Below are 19,946 nucleotides of genomic sequence, written 5' to 3' on the forward strand. Positions count from 1 at the left end.
AATAGGGCTAGCTGTTACATAAGGGAAGCTGACTTATCTTAACATTCATCTATTAAGCCCTATTTTGTTCCATGACCCAGGCTTCTTAAGAGACTGCCATTACAATTAAACCTCCAACCCCCAAAGAGCTCTGTCTACAATGGCTTATAAAGGAAGGGATAAGAGCCAAATTCCAGGTTGGCCTCAGTTATGTCTAAATGTCAACTTCTTATCCCACACAGTGAAACATATGAACATCGTAGGGCAGATCTCTTTTAAGGGAAAAGGGTCAGGTTCCCTAGCTTTTCACCCCAAAGGATAGACAGGAATGTGCTGGTCTCTATGATTCTATGACTAGATAGAATCACAGTATGTTTATCATTCCATTATAATTCTTTACACTCTAGACGTTATGTTTTCAAACCACTCTGTTTTAGAGAAGATCTCAATGTTTTAGTAAAGTACAAACACCATCAGTTTACTGTTATTGTCTCCAAGTGTATGTTCTGAATTAAGGCACTTTTTTTTTGTTTGGATTACAAACCACACTACTTGATAAATATCTGAGAAAAATGGGAGTGGGTAACTTGGAAATGAAAGTAGGCTTCACTTATTCTATGAATACAATGCTTCTAAGAGCAAAGATTCTTCAAGTGTTTAGTTTTCTAAATAACTTTATAATGGAACAGAACCATAACCCAGCAGAAAGAGCCAAAGTTCTTATTTTGGTATAATTTATTCTCCTTTGGTCAAGCAGGTCAACAATAAGGTCATCAATTGTCTTGGCAACACCCACCTCCGATTCCACCACTGCAATGCATTAATGAGTTTATTTATGCCCTGCTTTATCTACAAAGAATTTTTTTCCTATTAGAACTATTAACATGAGCTTAGTTCCACTATGCTTTTTCAAGGGAGATTTATTAAAATGGGATGGAGAAGAAGGTCATTTCCAAAAAAAAGTCACCTTCAGTTTTCAACAGAGAAACATTATGTTTTATTCCATATCTCTTTGGATAAGCAACATTTGATAATATTTCCAGCATAAGATGTCAGCAGTTCTTCTAACACCAAACGACTAAGAACTTTTATTCAAGAGCCAGAGTTGCTTATATTGGCATCTATATAACACAACCTCAACATCTAATTTCCTGGTGTTGAAAAAAAGTCAAATCCCTGCTTCTTTAATTTACGAGTATAAAACATATTACCTTAAAAGCTATCGCTGTGTCTCAAACTTTTAAAGCACAATTTTAACCCAATAAAATAAACATACCCACTACAATGCGTCCTGTGATGTTAACACATACTCTACTTTCCCCTAAAAAACTTGAAATAAGGTGTTTTTTTAAAACTTATAATTGCCATTCTTAAATATGCAGGGAATCTCAATATTTGAGTGAGCTTTCTCAACAAGGAAACAGCGGCAATACTGACTTACCTCCCAGAGCTTAAACCTTTTGAAAATGTTTTATTGCTTAATTTTTGTATTTGAAGAGTTAGTCACAAGGAAGTCAGTGGCAAGCTGGCCCAAAGCTGGGTCACCCTGGGCAGGAAGTGGCTGAGAAAATTGTAGCAGATTTTAAACTTTTTAAAATCTGCTGGCCACTTTGGCTAAACACAAAGACCACCTACTCCACTATTCGCTCCCAGCTATCACAGCAAAAAGTACTCACCAGAATAGACAGGAAGGAGGCACTTCCGATGAAATGCCACCAAGGTAACTGTCTGGGTTTCATGCATATTTAATATATGCCAGAAACAAAGTTACAGACTTTGTCACATTATAAACATTAAAGGAGGCTGTCCACAGACCCCCTAGGGTTCCTTCACAGATTATACTGTAAATCCAAACTACATAACTATCTGAAATGCAGGCAATTTGCTAGGTGATACTGTTGTAGTAAGCACACGAGGAATACAGTGGTAACACAGAAAACCAGGGCAATTCTGGAAATGATCTGCTTTAACTTACACCGAAAGTAACAAGATCCTAATGCCAAAAAATAAAACTCTCTCGTTAAAATAAGAGGGCTTGAGATTTCGAAGTAATCAGGTTTCTTTTTTTGTTTATGAGTACCAACTAAACAAACGTATACTCTGAGCCTAGTGACATTTCAGGAATGGGAAACTAAATTTCCTGATTAATACGAAAATAAGCCTCATAATAAGAATCATAGTTTAGAAGACCTAAATTAGTAGTAATAACAAATACTTTGAAATATATTTTAAAGTGTTGGATAATTTTTAAGAACAGTGTGACTAAAATTAATATTGCAACTTTCCAGAACTACTTGGACTAATTTTTGTGACCACCCAAAAAAGGGGCTAAGCTAAAACTTTGTATTCCAAATTGAGTCAGTGACAAAGTTTCAAACGCACCCCGCCATATACTTTAAATTAAGATGGTTTACAAGAGAAATACTGAAAATAAATCATCCTTGAATACTTTTAGATTTCACCCGGTGTACCACAAATCACATCCAGAAACCCAAAGAAAATAATCACTGAAATGTTTGAGATATGCTGCTGAAAACCTGAGCTACAAGACAAGAAAAGGAGAGAGACCAAAGCAGATAGGCTGATGTCTCTTTGCTTGAGCAGCACTGGGCTTTTGGAGGTCCTAAGCCATGCACATTAATACCGAGTCCATAAAAGTCAGCAGTAACACTAAAATAATAATAAATAATATAGGCTCTGGTTAGAAAGAGAGGATCCGTTTACTGCCGCCCTGCTGAGGTACATTTGACCACCAAAGGCAAGAAAGCTATTAGCATCCTGAATTAATGGGTATAGTGGTTTTCAAACAAGATATTTTCATGATGGACACCATGTGGACTCAGCAAAGTTTCTCCTTCAAGAAAAATATAGCTTCTATTTCAAAGGGCACTGATTAGGCTTAATACCATTAGGGAACCATCAAGGATTTGTGTTGTTGTTACTGCTTTTAACTATCAGTTACTTTCTAAACCAAAAATTGTGGGTAGTTAACTTGACCAACAGTCAACAGTTAGGAATGCAGGAGCAAATCCAAGGTACAAAAGAGCTTCAAATGTAGACAGGCCTTAAGGAGTTTAGAATCCTTTTAGGTTGTTAGGTCTTAGCCCTTCTCATCATCACAATTAGCATTATGACTTCCTTGTCTGGAATTTCTAAATAAAAATTTATTTCCCTCATCACATCCCCACCCTGAAAACAACTAAATACAACACTATTTTAGAAATTCTCAATATGGTTTATTAGTGGCAATGTAAATCGATGACAATCAAAAAACAAATAAACACATATACCAAATGAATAAATTCTTAACTACTATTAACTGCTTATAATATATCCAGCAGATGTTTTAAAAGTCAACAGTATTAATTCCCTTGTCGATTAATGGTAAAAAAAATAATTGTTTTGAGTCCGTCTCCATCAATACAAGTACAAATATACATTAAATAAGATTAAAAAGACTGTAAATCAGACAACAAAAAAGTCTACAAAACAAAGATAACTTTGAAAGCATTGCTCAATTTACTCTGTCGCTTTCTTATGTAAAGTATTTTGAAGCAGTACATATTTTCAGGATCATACATGAAAGTTCACATCCAGATGTCTTTTCTATCAAATTCTTATTCTTTCTTCATTGTCAAAATCTTAATTTTCATTCCTGGCTGGATTTTTCTTCCTTGGCAATTCTTTTTGTTACCCCACTAAAATATTTCTCACGGAAGGAATTATGACCTTGGTATGGCAGAAAATGATCACTTAGCAGATGTGAATACTGGTCTTGATTCTGTTTGGTTGGAAAATACAAAATATAAAAACAATTTCTTTAGTTAGCTTGTCCCAAAGCTGTCATTTATTTTCTTAAGCAAAATCTCACTCTCTAGTGCATATTTATTTTCCTTCACTACTTGAATTAGAAATAGACCATCACTTTACCTTATCATGCTTGGATATCCAAAGTGTTTTCATTTACTTTACTTCAGTTAAGCCTCATAAAAGTCCTCTGCACAGAGGACACATTTTTTTTCTTTTTTTATGTTTATTTTTTGAAATTCAGACAAGGCAAAGAGAATGGTTCCAGGTAACAGAGTCAAGACTATAACTTTCTTCTGCTAGTTAAGCACATACTGAAGTTATCTGTGCCTATGGATAAGAATTATTAAACAAGGAAGCTTCTACTCAAGAAAAAGTTGTGAACCGACAAAATAATGCATTTGTGTGAGGTCATACATATACACAAAATTGTCTGGGGTATTTCTATATTCAGTTAATGAAATAATTCCTGGCAACTTTAAGTGAACACAGTAGATGAAAATACAGGCTAAACAAGAGATTTCCATACTTGCAGACTTCACAGACAAGTAAGGACTAGTGCTCAGACTGACATCTGATGGTAATATCAACCTGGGTTAGAATGTCAAACATATTTTGGCTTAGAAAATTGAGGTTCCTGGCAGGGAACACTGAAATACTGGCTTCTCATCCAACTTCACTAACCATTCCAAGCAAAGAAAAATATCTAATTAGACATAAAATCTTATTTCCCATTTACTTCTATAAATTCATATTCAATTACACCTGGATTAATGTGATTTTGAGGAGAGGTGTAGAGACTTAAATGGAAAACATGAAGCATAATTTTTTATCTTAATTTCAGTATTAAAATGGTTGCTAAAAATATACAAATATATTTGGAATATAACCATCTTCAAAATATTTTTGCACTTTTGCAAAAATATTTTTGCCTGTGTAAAATGAGTACCTTTATCTTTCCATCAGCTCTAGCATTAATAAGAATCCAGGTTTAGCCAAAATAATGTTGGCGGATTTGTTTATTCAGAAACTATTTTTGCCACATATATTTTTAAAATCACACCAAAACCCCAGATTATTAAACATGCCCAGATTTCCTGATTCACCAAAGATAAATAAGTGGCCACTGAAATTTTATGGCACTAAGTATGTTACAGTTCCAAATTCCTGCAAGTACATGAAAACATGTCAAAGGTTACTATTAATAACTTTAGGCTACATACAATCCCCAAAAAGATAAATTTTAGATAGTCAAGGTGTAGGTATACAACTAAAGGTACCAAATGAAAGGTAACATTTGCTGAGTATTTTGCATAGACCAAAAACAACACTAAATGCTTTATATGTACTACCTAATAAAACTTCTCAGCTCTAAGAAATAAGTACACTACTATCACTATTTTACAGATGAGGAATTATTTAAGAGTACAGGCCCAAGATAATGCAGCTGGTAAGTGGCAGAGCTAGGCTTTGAACACAGACTAGTTTGACTCTAGAGACTGCACCCTTAACTACAAGGCAATGAGGTTTTCTCCAAAAGAGCTATCTTTTTCCCCAATTCAAGAAGCAGGAGGAACTCTGAGAATATAGGTGATAGACTAAGGCTATGACAGCTGAGTTGCCAACCAAGAAAGGAGTAGCAATGGGTAAGAGGTCTTACTAATGAAGGCCTATTAACTAAGGACATATTTCAATGGCAGAGAGTTTTCATACCAAGAGGAGGTATAAAGAGCCACAGGGAAGCTGAAGGATAACAAAATCCCGAAAGAACAGGTGACTTCACAGGTGGATTCAAGTCTGGTCCACATATCAGGACTGTGCCAGGACAGCGGCAACACAGAACAATGTTCCAGCATTTAACGTCAACTACTTCATTTCAACTTTTTTTTTTTTTTTTTGAGACGGAGTTTCGCTCTTATTACCCAGGCTGGAGTGCAATGGTGCAATCTCGGCTCACCGCAACCTCCGCCCTCTGGGTTCAGGCAATTCTCCTGCCTCAGCCTCCTGAGTAGCTGGGATTACAGGCACACACCACCATGCCCAGCTAATTTTTTGTGTTTTTAGTAAAGACAGGGTTTCACCATGTTGACCAGGATGGTCTCGATCTCTTGACCTTGTGATCCACCCTCCTCGGCCTCCCAAAGTGCTGGGATTACAGGCATGAGCCACCGCGCCCGGCCCATTTCAACTTTTATCAAAAGTCTAACTCAAGTCCATCAACTACTCCTCCAGGTATTCGAAATTCTGTCCTTATGTCAACAAGATCACTAGAAAACTTGACCACTTTCTGAGCTATGTTAGCTTAATCCTGGCAGAATGTTCTTCTTTGGTTCTATTTTAAAGCTATGTCCAGATGCTGTCATCTTTTCAGCTACTATGTTGATCCTCACAATTCTTGGCATCGCTCCCCATCCAGTCATCAAAATCAGAAACCTGGGTCAGATGTGTCTTCTCAGATTTGGTCAGTCCTAAAATCTTAGCTTACATATCCTGAATATCTCAAATCCACTTCTCTCTACTCATAATTCTAATATTTAATGTAGGCCTTCCTCAACCCCTCCTCTCTTTTCACTAAATGGCCAGCTGCCCTGCCTTTAGTGGTTCCTTCTCCAGTGTATTCTCCATACTGAGACCAAGCCTAATTTATTAAAATGCAAATTTAATATGTCAGCCACTTGTCTAAAATCCAAATGAGTTCAAATTTTCCATAATTCGCAGGTTTTTCCCTTGACATTTGGGACTTACATTCAATTACTTATCACTTTGCAGAATAACATATCACTTTCTTCTGTACAGGAGGAATCAGAATGCAGTCAGGCCATAAAATAATTCCTTAGCTCTGCCTTCCTGTCCTCTTCTCCCCTCTAGGCCATGCAAGATCACCTACCCCTCAAACTGCACTGTGGATTAAGGAGGCTAAGGTAAGACAGAAACATGATTCCAGCAAACTGACCCAGGCTCAGTTACTAGCGTGCCTAGCTGAACTGATCTGTGGTTATGCAGCTCCCAAAAGGGAGGCAGAAGACAAGGCCCAAAGCATAATGGAAGATGGGCTCCCTCCAGGGACCAAAGGAAGGGCTTAATAAAATCATTTGTCTCTGACCACAGGGATAGAAATAAGGCAAGTATTGGTCATAAAGTCAGAGAATATAAAGATTAGAGTCAGAGACTGGGAACGAACAGCAGAAGCCTGAAAACTCCACAAGTAATTATTAAAATGTATGCTAATGATTACTCAGAAAACATTTACTACTTAAGACATTCCTTACCGTAATAGTTTAGGCCCCTCAGAATAAAGTAAAGGCAAAGTCAGTCCTTAACAGACCATGTGTTCTATTCAGTGCTATGGGGACACAGTGGCAAAGACACATATATGCTAATTGAGAAGTTGGGAAAGATCATTAACCTTAGAAATGCAACTCCTGGGGGGAAAATCCTATTTTCTTATTTCTCAGGTAGTAGAGCAGAATCAGTGTGAAGTGTATGTTTGGGTTCTGTGCTAAAATGTCCCCTTTCTAGAAGACCAAATGACTCCAGACTGCAAAACAGAACATTTATCATTTGTAACAGACACTCTGGAAAACCCAAAAGCTCCAAATCCCTTACGCAGCCAGAGATCTGGCAGGCACCAGTCTATTACCCAGCAGCGCAAGTGCTGCTTCAGAGTAAGACATTCCAAGGACTTTGGCTACTATTTTCACTTAAGTGCAAAGGCCATGGTTCATAAAATGTTCTGATGAAACACTTGGTATGTCTGTGGTCCAACATGTATCATTACATACAATCACACATGTAAATACGACATACCTGGGAACAATACACATTTAACTAAAATACACCCAGACCATATGAAATATACTATACTCTATGAAGCATTCAGAACTTACATTATCACCTTAATGCTGAAAAAAACAGCAAATTCATTTTTTGTTTTCTCTTTTCTCTCTACCTCTCTTTCATCCTATCTTTAGTTTGCCAGGGCTTACATTTGAGATGATGATGTTCAACTCTACATATTTTTCATCACCTTTTTACAACTCCTCTCTATTCACATTCCCTGCACATCTCAACCAGGAATATCTGCAAAAATTTTTTTCAGCACAGTATCTCAAAGGCCAAAGTGCTTACTTAAAAGGAGAAGAGTGTCCTCACCAAACACAATCTTTGATCTCCCTCACTAACTGAAGCTTGCCCCAGTGTTTGACTTCTGGTTTTGCTAACATTTCCAAATCCATCTACCACTATCCATCATGATATCATCTACACATCACAAAACCCGAGTTCTGCCGATGTTTAGTAAGCAAAACCTACTTGGTGGAAAATAAAAACACACAAAGAATTAGGAAACGGCAAGAGAGAAGACTATGGTGATAAAACAACTACACTTTCCAAATTTCTTAACCATTGATAGTAATTAAGAAGATATAAATATTAAGATTATTGATTATACTGTTATCATTTTTTATAATCAGAATAGTGTTCTGTAGGTAAATTTGTGCTACCTGCAAATGGCTATATAAGGGATATAAAACAGCATTCAGACCTATTATTTATCTTTTTAAGACAATCAGCAATTGCAAACATCATAATATACAAGTTATGATTCAAAAAAGGAAGATATATTTCCTACCAAATATGTGTTATTACATAATTATTTAATTTTCTGTATCTTTTTACAGAAGAGTATCGTCTAACTTTTGCAGATAGTGACACAAGGGGGCTAAAGAGTTTAAATAATCTACTACAAATCACACAGCTAGTAAGTAGCATTGCCAGAATTGTAGCCCAAATCAGACTTCAAAGCTCATGTTTTTCCCATTATAATTCTCTTCTTTTCAGTAGAAATTACATCAAAACAATGGCTAAAGAGTTAATTTCCCACATGGCAGATTAGTGGGTCATTCAAAATAGAGTTTGACATTTAGAGGACATTCCTCACTGAACGGCAACATTATGGTAGCACATATTTCAGATCTAAACTTTTAGGCAGGACTCCTTTAACCACTGTCCCACCCAGCCAATTTCCTGTCCTATCAGTACTGCTAATTCTAAACATAAACCACTCGAGGAATTTTAACACACTTGCCAAAGAAACCAAAGAAAGGCTTACAAATTGGTAGTTGACTTTTATGTGTACACTACCCTCTGCTGGTTGGAGCACAGCAGTCCTTCTTTATAGTATTTCCTGATGTGGACTGAAATAGTTTTACAGCATAGTGGACCATACATCTGACAGGAGCACCCTGCTGTAATAGCTGCTTATGAATCCTGGTTTGCTGTAAACATCTAGAGCTCCACAGTCCCAACGTGACCAAGCTGGCCTTTTCCTCAGGGAATGATAGCATTTATTCACACCACTTCATTTTTAAAGAATGATGCAGAAATACATATTCATCTCAGTGATTTGAACGTGTAACACTGTCTCAGTGTCCAACCTAAAATTCCAAATTACTCTCTAGAATAAGAAAGAAAAAGTAGATAAACGTGACTTTATTCAAGTCAATCTTCACAACTATACAACAAAAATACAGCATTTAAAAAGAACCAAAACAGATGCTAAAAGTATTTCAGTCACTTACAATAAATTTTAATCTAATGGGGAATTCATTATCAAGAAAGTAAATCAAGCTGTATGTTCTATAGTCCCATTCGAAACTGCTGCTTTAATTGGAACTCATGACCCTCTGGATTACACCGTGAGAATACATATATAAAAAATGTTTCTCAAACTGATCATCATAAACTGCTCAGACTTCAAAGAAACAAAGATTCTTCACTGAGAATTCCACTTAGATAAAACTATCCTCCTGACTGCTTTCTCCCAGGAATTTGCTATTCTCTTCTATCACCTCCTTCTTAAATAAAGGGAAGGTGTTATAATCTTCCACAATAAGTCAATTCAGCTGCTTTATTGGTTTGCTTCTTATGAGAAATGAGGCCTAGGGATCATAGGATTAAAATGTTTTTGTCCCACTAATTTTTGAAGAGTAGTATCAGGGTCATGATAAATTCAATGTATTTTCAAACAAAACTTTTGGCTAGCTATAACTATCTGTTCTTACTCTTCCTTCAAATGGATGATTTAAATACCACTGATAATGATTGTTTTTATTCTAGAACGGCCCAGAGTAATAACTTAAAAGTTACTTTTCCTTCCATAAATATTTATTGCATGGTGAGCAAAAGAGTCAAGGTCTGTGAATTCACAGAGCTTGTATAGTGGTGGGAAAAGCAGACATTAAACAATATACATCCAGACATATACTTACAAACTGTGATTAAACAATGGGGAGAAAAGAGTACAGTAAAAACAGAAGAAACACCTATTCAGAAGGCGTGAAGGGAAAGGACAAGAAAGGCTTCTCTAAAGAAGTGGCATTTATCTGAAACCTAAAGGATGAATTACAATTTTTTTTTGAGATGGAGTCTCGCTCTGTTGCCAGGGTGGAGTACAGTGGCGCGATCTCGGCTCACTGCAATCTCTGCCTCCCAAGTTCAAATGGTTCTCCTGCCTCAGCCTCCTTCCTGAATAGCTGGGATTACAGGCACGTGACGCCACACCCAGCTAAATTTTTTTGTATTTTTAGTAGAGACAGGGTTTCACCATGTTGGTCAGGCTGGTCTAGAACTCCTAACCTCGTGATCCGCCTGCCTTGGTCCTCTCAAAGTGCTTGGATCACAGGCATAAGCCATGCGCCCAGCCAAATTAAATTTACTCATATGAAAGGAGGGGAAGAAGACATTCTAGGAAGAGGAAACACAGTGTGTTTGAGAAGACTCTGAGACTAAAAGGAGGTAAGTCCATTCTGGGACCCAAAAGAAGAAGACCAGGGTGGCTAAAAACTGGCAAGCAAAGGGGAAGGTGGTGCAAGATGAGACTGGACAGGCCAGAAGTAGATCAGGCTGACATAAAAGTTATGTAAAGGACTCTGAATTTTACTCTAAATTCCACAGAAAGCCATTGATGAGATTTAAGCAGGGGAGCTTCCTTATCTATTTGTATTCTGAAAGATATTCTGGCCACCATGTAGGAAATACATGGAGGGAGAAACTGCAGCAGCAGAGAAATTAGTAGATTATTACAGTAGCTTAAGAAAACAGCACTGCACCACGGTCCTGGAGGTAGGGGTGGGAAATAAAAACATATACAAGAAAACAATCACCCACTCAGTTGTTCCAAACCAGATTTCTGAAACATCATCATTTCTGAAACTCATTTCTCTCACCCAATTATCCTATTAGTCACCGGGTCCTGCCACGTCTACCTCCCCCAAAACTCTCAACTCCACCATGTCCTCTACAATCTCCATTCTTCCTTGGTTTACAGCCTCACCATCTTTGCCTGACTATGCCAAGAGCCTCCTCAGTGGTATCACAGAAATCTTTCCACAGCCCAAGTTCACTAACACAGTGAAGCTAGGATGACCTTCACAGAACACCGAGCTTCTGCCACTCTCCCAACACCCCTCATGGGCTTGCCCTTACCAATAGGATAACCTTGAAACTCTTCAGTAGGTAAGGTCCTTGAACATTGGGCATCTCTCTCCTTAGTCTTCCAGGTCATCTCCAGCTCTTCCCGCCCCACTGCTCAATATTTCCAGCTATGTTGAAGTCCAGGGTTCCCTGCAGGTACCACAAAGCCTCTCATGTTTCTGTAGCTTGCTTAAATTGGCTTTCCAACCAAATTCCTCACCTCTCTTCCCTCAAGCACCATCTCCTCAGTAGGTGCTTTTCTATGTTCACACAACACCTCACATAAGACGCTATGTTGGAATACAGTGTGAGTGACCATTTCTCCTGAGGTACAAGGACAAGAAGCCTTAGTCTGTTCAGCCTCAACACGTGACATGAATGATCCCATAAACACATGTTGCATGATGAAAATGAAGGCCTTCCCCTCAAGGAACAAGTAATTAAGGAAAGAAAGTAAAATATACAAAAATAGGAAAAGTATATGAATGTAAAAACTGTCAGGCAAATAGCTTTTATTTTCCTATTTTTCCTAACACCTTTTCTAAAAGTTCACCTATCCTCAATTCTTACATTAATACCTGCTTATTTACTCCCAGCAAAAACTTACATCTTTCTTTAACAGAGCAAACAGTAGTTATCAGATATGAATTTCCTCAACCTCCTTGCCCCACCCACCATGCCCATCCTCTACTACAAACTGGCTCCTACTTGCTTCACTGTAAAGTCTCATCTCCTGCACCACTCCCTATCAATATAATGATAAAGTCAAAATTCTCTCCCGGTGTCTCTTCATTGCCAAGAGTTAATTTAATAGAATTCCTGAAACTTCAGTGAAAACATCTAACGATGATCATCAATTTATAAAATCACTATTCTTTAAAAATAAGATATTTCCACTTTCCAGAGGCTGAAGTTGCAGAGTGCTATAGTCATTCAGCAGAAAACCAAATGGCTTCTATTTTAATTGTAGGTCAGGTTTAAGCTGTCCTTGTACTCACTCGCAGTTCCTGATAATGAGATAATGATTTCTTCTATCTCACTAGTATTAATCTTAAGTCATTTATAGTTTCAAAGTGACAGTAGTTTATACAAAACAGCAGTTTCATTGCAAACACTTGAATACAAATGGCTTATGAAATTTATTCTATGATAAGTGAAAACCAGTGATGCTGCCTTGGAAGCCACCAAACTGGTAGTGTTCATCTAATTTTGTGAGGGAAACCTTTTTAGATTTATGGGACAGATTAAAGCTATGATATACATTCTTAAATAAGGTGTAAGGAAGAAGGCAAAGAGATGGAAGAGAAAAACAATGAGTTGGTTTATTTTCTTGTAATCAGCAGAGAGTGAAATGAAATGTAAATGACAGTGCTCAATATAATGGGGCTCAGTTCAGCTTCAGGGTAATTACCCATGTCCGGCTTTTGTTTAAAAATCCTGCTCTCCTTATCAAAGCTTCCCACTGTTGTACATCTGGTCCTGGACAGTAGCTATAGAAACCACTTGTGTAAAGTCATACAACTATAAACAGTACTAGGCCATTCCCAAACCAAGGACAAGCAGGTCAGAAGTCTGGTATCCAATACTATTAAAAGAAACCTCTAGCATTATTCCTAATGAGAACAAGGTACCATTGGAAATCTGCGTCCTTTAATTAGGTATTTACATACAATCTATACTTTTTAAAAATTTCACTACAAGATAGTAAGTTACCTAAAATCTATGAAAGTATTTTAATATGTATTAAAATCTTCATATCTAGAGTTCTCAAAATGAGTGACAAACTTTGACATCTGGCACTCAACCCATAATTTCTTAATAATTATTTAAAAAATCATTGGGGATATTAGTCCTTATCCTGACAACACAGAAGTATTAACACTTTCTATAAGCTATCTACTGGAATCTACACTTTATAAAATTCAAAACTTTATCTCAAATATTGGAAGAATACAAATACACTAAACACTTAATGACCGCTTCTTAGTTACTCTATCTAGTATTTAATTAAAACTAAAAATCTTATTTAACATCTTCTTAAGTAGCAATAAATGAGCAGCAGAACAAAATACATGCAGGCACACACATGTATATGCTCTCAGTTTAACGAAGAGACTATTCCTCTCCTACATAAGTTTTAAAAATTTCCATAATCCATTAAAAGAAAAATTAACAAAAATGAATATGCATTTATACAAAGATCAAAACCAGGCAAAACTACATTGCTTAGGGATGAATTCAATAGTGGTAATATAACAAAAGAAAAGCAAGATAATGATTACCATAAAAGTCAGAATAGTGGTTACATTGCAGAGGGAGGTATTTATGATCAACAATAGCCACAAAAAGGGTTTTTTTTTCTGTAGAGCTACAGTACTCTGTAACCTTGACCATGGTGGCAGGTACATGGATGTTCACTTTATTAAGTTGCACACTTATGTCTTAAGTAAAAAATACACATTAAAAATCTCAGGGTTTGATTCTTAGAAGATCATAAAGTAGAAAGAAGACATAAATTTACATGTGAATTTGAAAAACACCAGAAAGATAATTCTAAGTTAAATAACCATATGATAAATAAGAAAACGACAAAAATATACAATGAGGAAAATCTGTCACTCATGCAAGAATTATAAAAGAAGCTCCAAAGGATTATACTGATTCCACACAGAAACTTTCCATTTCTCGAGTCTAAATCATTCACACCTTGGAATTCCTGAATCGTATTTATATTTTTGATTGACCTATGCCTAAGATTCTATAACACCAGTACTTTAAAAACTGTTTTACTGGCATAGCTTAAAAACATGAACATTAGAGTTGGAACCATCAAGACATATGTTCTCTCTATCTTCAGAGAACTGCTTATTTCTGCCAGTAAAATAGTTCTATCTAAATAGAACCAAGAGATGCAGGATCTAAATATCTTAAATGCCTGCTTTCCTGGAGCTAGTGGGGAAGAGAGTTTTGCTTTTTCTTGGTTATGAGATACAGTAGTTTAAAACTATTGTGATAGTATGAGCTGAAAAAATCCAGTACGACAAAATCATTTTATTTGCAGAAGTATAAAAGAAAAATGATCTTCCATGATGTAAATTCAAGAAAAAGTACCACCAACAGCAAAAGAAAATTCATTTGGAACTAAGTGGATCACATAAACCTGAAAACAGAATTCAGGCAGCATGATATGCAGCATTTGCTGCTTTCTGCTTCTCTGAGTCTTTTTCAAGTACCTCAAGTTAAGTCATAATTTATAAATAAGGCAAACTGGTTTCCTTCTGACTTGGTATACAAAATAATTTTTAAAAAGACTCTCTCTCTGATACACACACACATGTTCATGGTGATAAGTATTGGAAAGTATTAAGACCTACAATGAGTTTATGTCCAATATGTCTTAAGTGTCACCATGCCTTGTTTTTCTCACCAATAAACGAGGTTATCACCTATATCTTACTCTTTGTTTTAAATGTTTCATACCTGATCTCTAATCTTCTATAGCTCTAATCAAAAGGGAACCCACAATACTGGCAAGAGACAGGCAAAAACCATGAAATATTTCAGAAGGAAAAGCAAATCAGAAGAGACCCATTTTAATTCAAATAGCTGTAAAAGGAAAACAACTACAACAGTAATCCTGAGAAGGGATAATGTGTAATGGAAACAGGCATCAGCTTTATGTCAGCAAAATACCAGAATTTATGACCAGCAATACTATTATCATTCTAATATGTAAACTATTTATCATAAAGACTAATTTCTTCCACTTCTAACCATCTATAAGTCATTTTCTCAAGTGACCTCACTGTCTATTCTCTCCTTTATTCGTTTAAAAAAATACTGTTTAAAGTTAATGGTTGTTTTGTCCTTCATAGCTTCAAAATCTTTCAGTCCTTTAGTTAAAACCCACAGTTTTGGCCACACTCCATTCTGATTAATGCATTCATCAGCTTCATGTTACTGGATTCTTTCATTCAATCCAAAATAAAAAAAATTATATAAACTGTCATCAACTGTCACTGTGACCTTCCAGTGTTCCTCTTTTAAATAATCTAAACTATACGATGCTGTTATTTAAAAAAAGACAACTGATTTACACATATTACAACTTTAATCTAAATCAATAGCCATATAATATCTAGAATTAAACTTACCTATACTTCAGTGCTTCGCAAACCACTAGGAATATAAGGTAGCATGTCAGGTAAACAAGCCACAAAATGAATAAGGCACATGATGGCCCACTTAATGCAATAGTAATTTAAAATATTTTTTTATATTTCACCATGTATATTATTGAGTAGACCATAAAAGTTGCATGAATTTTTAAAAACAATTTCAAGGAAGTCTTGAAAAGGCTATGCTGAGTACTCTTTCATCTGTTCAAGCAGATTCTATGGAAAAGGTTGAGAGTATTGTGTTAAGTGGCTTTCATTGAAAACATAACTATTATACCTCAATCTTTTGTGGACAACTCTGGAAATCGGCATGTTTATCCTGTATGTTTCTTATAAGAAACATGTTTTATAGAAGTAACCACTGTGACTACAACCACATATGGCAACATCAACTACATGTTGTGTTCAGAGGGACAATGAGTTCTAATAAAACAAACCACTCTCCACCATGGCCCCAAAAGTAACACTAGCTAAACAGCAGGACAAAGAAAGACTAACTGTTAAAAAAAAATAAAAAATAAATTAAAAAAAAAAAAAACTAGTAATATGTCACTCAAGAATATTTACCTTTTAATCTTGGCATATTCTAAAGGTAGAAATGTGTTTCAGTAGAAAGACAACAAGATGTAGAAAAAAGGACAGAGAACTTCAAGTACAAAGAGGAGTTTTGGTCTCAACTCTGCCACTTACTATTTAAGCAAACTGGGATAGTCCCAGGCAACTTTTCTTCATTTTTAAATGGGGAAATTAATAAAGTCAAATGGATAGGGAAGTTTTGTAAACAATAATGCATTATAAAAGTGTTATAATTCACTTGACTTTCAGAATATATCAACAAAGAATAATGAAAAAAACCTGGCCCTTCTTCTCAGGCAGCTTCAAAATTTTAATACAGTTGTCAAGAATTTTCTTCTTTACTACTTATGTGCCATAAGCAAGTCTAAAAACTATGGCCAATAGTCTAAAGATTCAACATTTTATAAAATATCAATATTCCTTAGACAATTTTTGTTGTAACTTACATTTACATTTTTAAAAGAGGAAAAGGAGAATTATAACATACCAAGTGGGCCAAAAGTTATACTGAAGTTAAACCTAACAAGTGACAAATCAAAAATGAAGAGACACATTATACAAAAGTGTAAAAATCTAAAACTGATAGTCTTCCGTTGCCAAAATCAACAATGCTGAACAAGCCCAAGAATAATTTGTTAAACGTGTGTGAGAACTGTTTGACAATTTTATGTCATCACTTGCCTTATAAAGGATTGAGATCCTGCTGCAATTATATACAGTCCTCTCCACACAAACAAAAGGTAGAAATGAAGTAATTAATTAAAAACCAAACATGATTAATTTCACATGACAAAGTATTTTCAGTTATAGTAAACATCATACTAATAAAAACTCACTAGTTAAATTCAATCTTATATAGGGAAGACCATTTCAAAAAATTACAAGGTTTTTCCTTGTTTTTTTAAGTCAATTTGAAAAGAACATAGTAAATGGATAAAAAGAAAACCCCCCAAAAATAAGCATTGCCTTTACAGGCTTAAAAATACCAAAGGTGAATACTCTTACTTATCATTTTAATATAAGACAAAAATTCTCAAAAGCCCATTTTTCTTTGAGTCTCAAATAAATTTGCTTAAAGAAATACTATAAATCCGGGAGAAAATATCAGACTTTCTTAAACAAATAAAACTCAGCAGAAAGCAAGTATAAAAATTAGTTCACAATGGATCTGAATTTTTAATTTTTTCAATTAAAATAAAATGGCTGATTTATTATGTGGCTACATGAATCATTCAAGAGTCTCCACATCTTCCTTCTCCTATTTCTTTGGAATACTATTTATGTATGCCACACAATAAAGAATATTAATGCCATTTACTTTACTTTCTAATATCATGACTTAAAACTGCAAAATCTACAGGTAATTACCGTTTTTTATATATATTACTCATGTGCCTGGCACATAAATGTTAGTTACTATTCCTAACTCAAATGATTCCATTAAATGCTATTATTTCTAAGAGCTATAACATTACCATCTGAATTATCAAAATGCCTTGCTTCATTTAAAATGCTAAAAGACAAATGTATACATGAGAATAAGTGACTAGAAGAGGAAAAAAAGCATCCTCTAACATACAACAGACGCCTCTTATTTGATGTGATGGATATTGGTAATGATTAGTGTAATGGAATGACTTGTGTTCTACCCTAAAATTCATATGTTGAGGCCCTAACTCTCAATATGACTGTATTTGGAGATGGGGCCTTTAAGGAGGTAATTATGAGTAAATGAAGTCATAAAGGTGGGTCCTTAATCCAAGAGAACTGGCATTTTTTTTTTTTTTTTTTTTTTAAGACCGAGTCTTGCACTGTTGCTTGGACTAGAGTACAACGCATGATCTTGGCTCATTGCAACCTCTGCCTCCCTGGGTTCAAGCAACTCTCCTGCCTCACCTTCCTGAGTAGCTAGTAATACAGGTGCCCGCCACCATGCCCAGCTAATTTCTTGTAGTTTTGGTAGAGACGGCGTTTCACTATGTTGGCCAGGCTGGTCTTGAACTCCCGACCTGGTGATCCACCCGCGTCTGCCTCCCAAAGTACTAGGACTAGAGGCAAGAACTGTCATTCTTTTAAGAAGAGAAAGACAGACGGATGAGGCTGAAGGATGGCTTGAGCCCAGGAGTTTGAGGTTACAGTGAGGTATAATAATGCCACTATATTCTCGCCTGGGTGGCAAAGTAAGGCACTGCCTAAATCTAAAACTAAAAGAGAGGAAGAGACACCAGAAGTGCAGATGTACAAAGGAAAGGACCTGTGAGGACAGCAAGAGAGTGGAAACCTGCAAGAAACCAAGTCTGCTGACACCTTAATCTTGAATTTCTAGCCTCCATAACTGTGAAAAAAAAAAAAAAAAATTTCTGTTAAGTTGCCCAGTCTGTGGTATTTGGTTATGGCAGCCCAAGCACACTAATACAGTTAGTTAATTGGTAAAAGTAAATAAAAGCAGGAAGAAATTAAAATGCTTTGTAAACACATTAAACTTATTTTAACTTAAAAAACCGATATTCATTTGTATATACTCATACAGAATCAAGACCTATAAAGAATTCTAGTTTGGTCTTCTATAAAATGATGCAAGAACCTACAAAGCAATCTGGATGCAAAAACCTAGATTGCAATTACTTTTTTTCCAATCCATTCTCAATTCAAGTCTTTTTTAAGGAACTCACTTTGTTCTTTCTAAAGCATTCAACTTAGTTTTTGTAGAAATTACAACTTTATTCTTACATAAATATTTCACTAGTCTAACTAGTATTTAAGTAGATTACATAATTACCATAACAAATATAACTGGCATAAACAGCTCTGAGAACACCACAAGAGAGTCTTGTTAAACAGATAATTCAGCTGATAGATGCAGAAGTAAGTAGTGTATATAAATATAGTAGAGATCAGGCAACTCACCAGCTGAAAGTATTCAACATATAACATATTATTGCATCAGGCAGTGTGTTTTAAAGAAAGAATGGCCAGTATTGGTTTATCAACAGAGTTTGACATGGATGTTAGATAAGAGGGCTTCTACTGTATATCTAAATAAATATTAGTCATTTTAAATTTTCATTCTGGAAGGCTGTAATGATGCCAAACAATTTGGAAACCATTTGTAGAATTTCTGGATCTGCAATGTTTTAAATGTTTAACGGCAAATCATCATCTTTGAAACAGAATCAGATTTCCAAAAACAATTTTAAATTATTAGTCTGGTATAAAATATGAGCAGCAAATACCAGTAAAATCATTTGAAGAAAAGCAAGGTGTTACTATAAAGCAAAATAACTGATTAATATAAAAATACTTCTTTAGAGACAAATCTAAAAGGTAAGTTTCAAGAAGATGCTGAAAAATTATGACAGAAATAGATGAGTACAAAGATTCCACTCCAAGGATATAATCTGAATAGAAACTTCTAGTATTTTTGTTTTAAAAATGACTGCCATACATTTTCATTTTAATTACACCACATATACCTAAATATCCATGTTTATACGTATGTACATATATAACCATATATATTCATATATATATACACACACACACATAGTAGACACCAATCAACTACTAATATAGATGTATAGGTTAGCTTTCTTAAAAGCCCTGATACTGGAGCCTGATTGCAGATGACAGTTTATGTCACACTGACAATTCTGAACATTATTCAGTAATAAAAAAAGATTTTTGCATAAGGTGGTGATGTAATGAATTCAGTGTTTTAGGAAGATTCATTTAACATATAAACTAGAGGTATGAAGGAGATCATTTAGGAGACTGAACTTAAGCCAGGTGTATGGTAATAAGGGTCTAAATTAGAGATAGCAAATAGAAATAAAAAGGACATAAAAATGATATAAAATAATATATGCAAAAGGTACTGTGCAAATATTAGTTTTCATTACTATGAAATAATCCATAAGATGGAAACAATATAAA

General features: G+C 35.3%; 1 protein-coding gene across 6 annotated transcripts in view; it reads right to left on the reverse strand.

Moving 5' to 3' along the window:
• TRMT11 (tRNA methyltransferase 11 homolog) overlaps positions 1-19,946 on the reverse strand; it is a 291,709-nt gene that overhangs the window by 237,675 nt on the left and 34,088 nt on the right. For 2 of the 6 annotated variants that reach the window (XM_003932394.4, XM_074397507.1), the window contains exon 13: positions 3,194-3,760. The exons of 2 other annotated variants lie outside the window; for them this stretch is intronic. In XM_003932394.4, coding sequence (XP_003932443.1) covers positions 3,629-3,760 — 132 coding nt within the window. In that variant the 3' untranslated portion in view covers positions 3,194-3,628. Of the gene's footprint in view, positions 1-3,193; positions 3,761-19,946 lie in introns of those variants that run through there. 2 more of the 6 variants (XR_012517189.1, XR_005578891.2) reach the window with 1 other exon arrangement.

Source organism: Saimiri boliviensis, chromosome 4 (assembly GCF_048565385.1).
Source record: "Saimiri boliviensis isolate mSaiBol1 chromosome 4, mSaiBol1.pri, whole genome shotgun sequence".
Lineage (NCBI taxonomy): Eukaryota > Metazoa > Chordata > Mammalia > Primates > Cebidae > Saimiri > Saimiri boliviensis.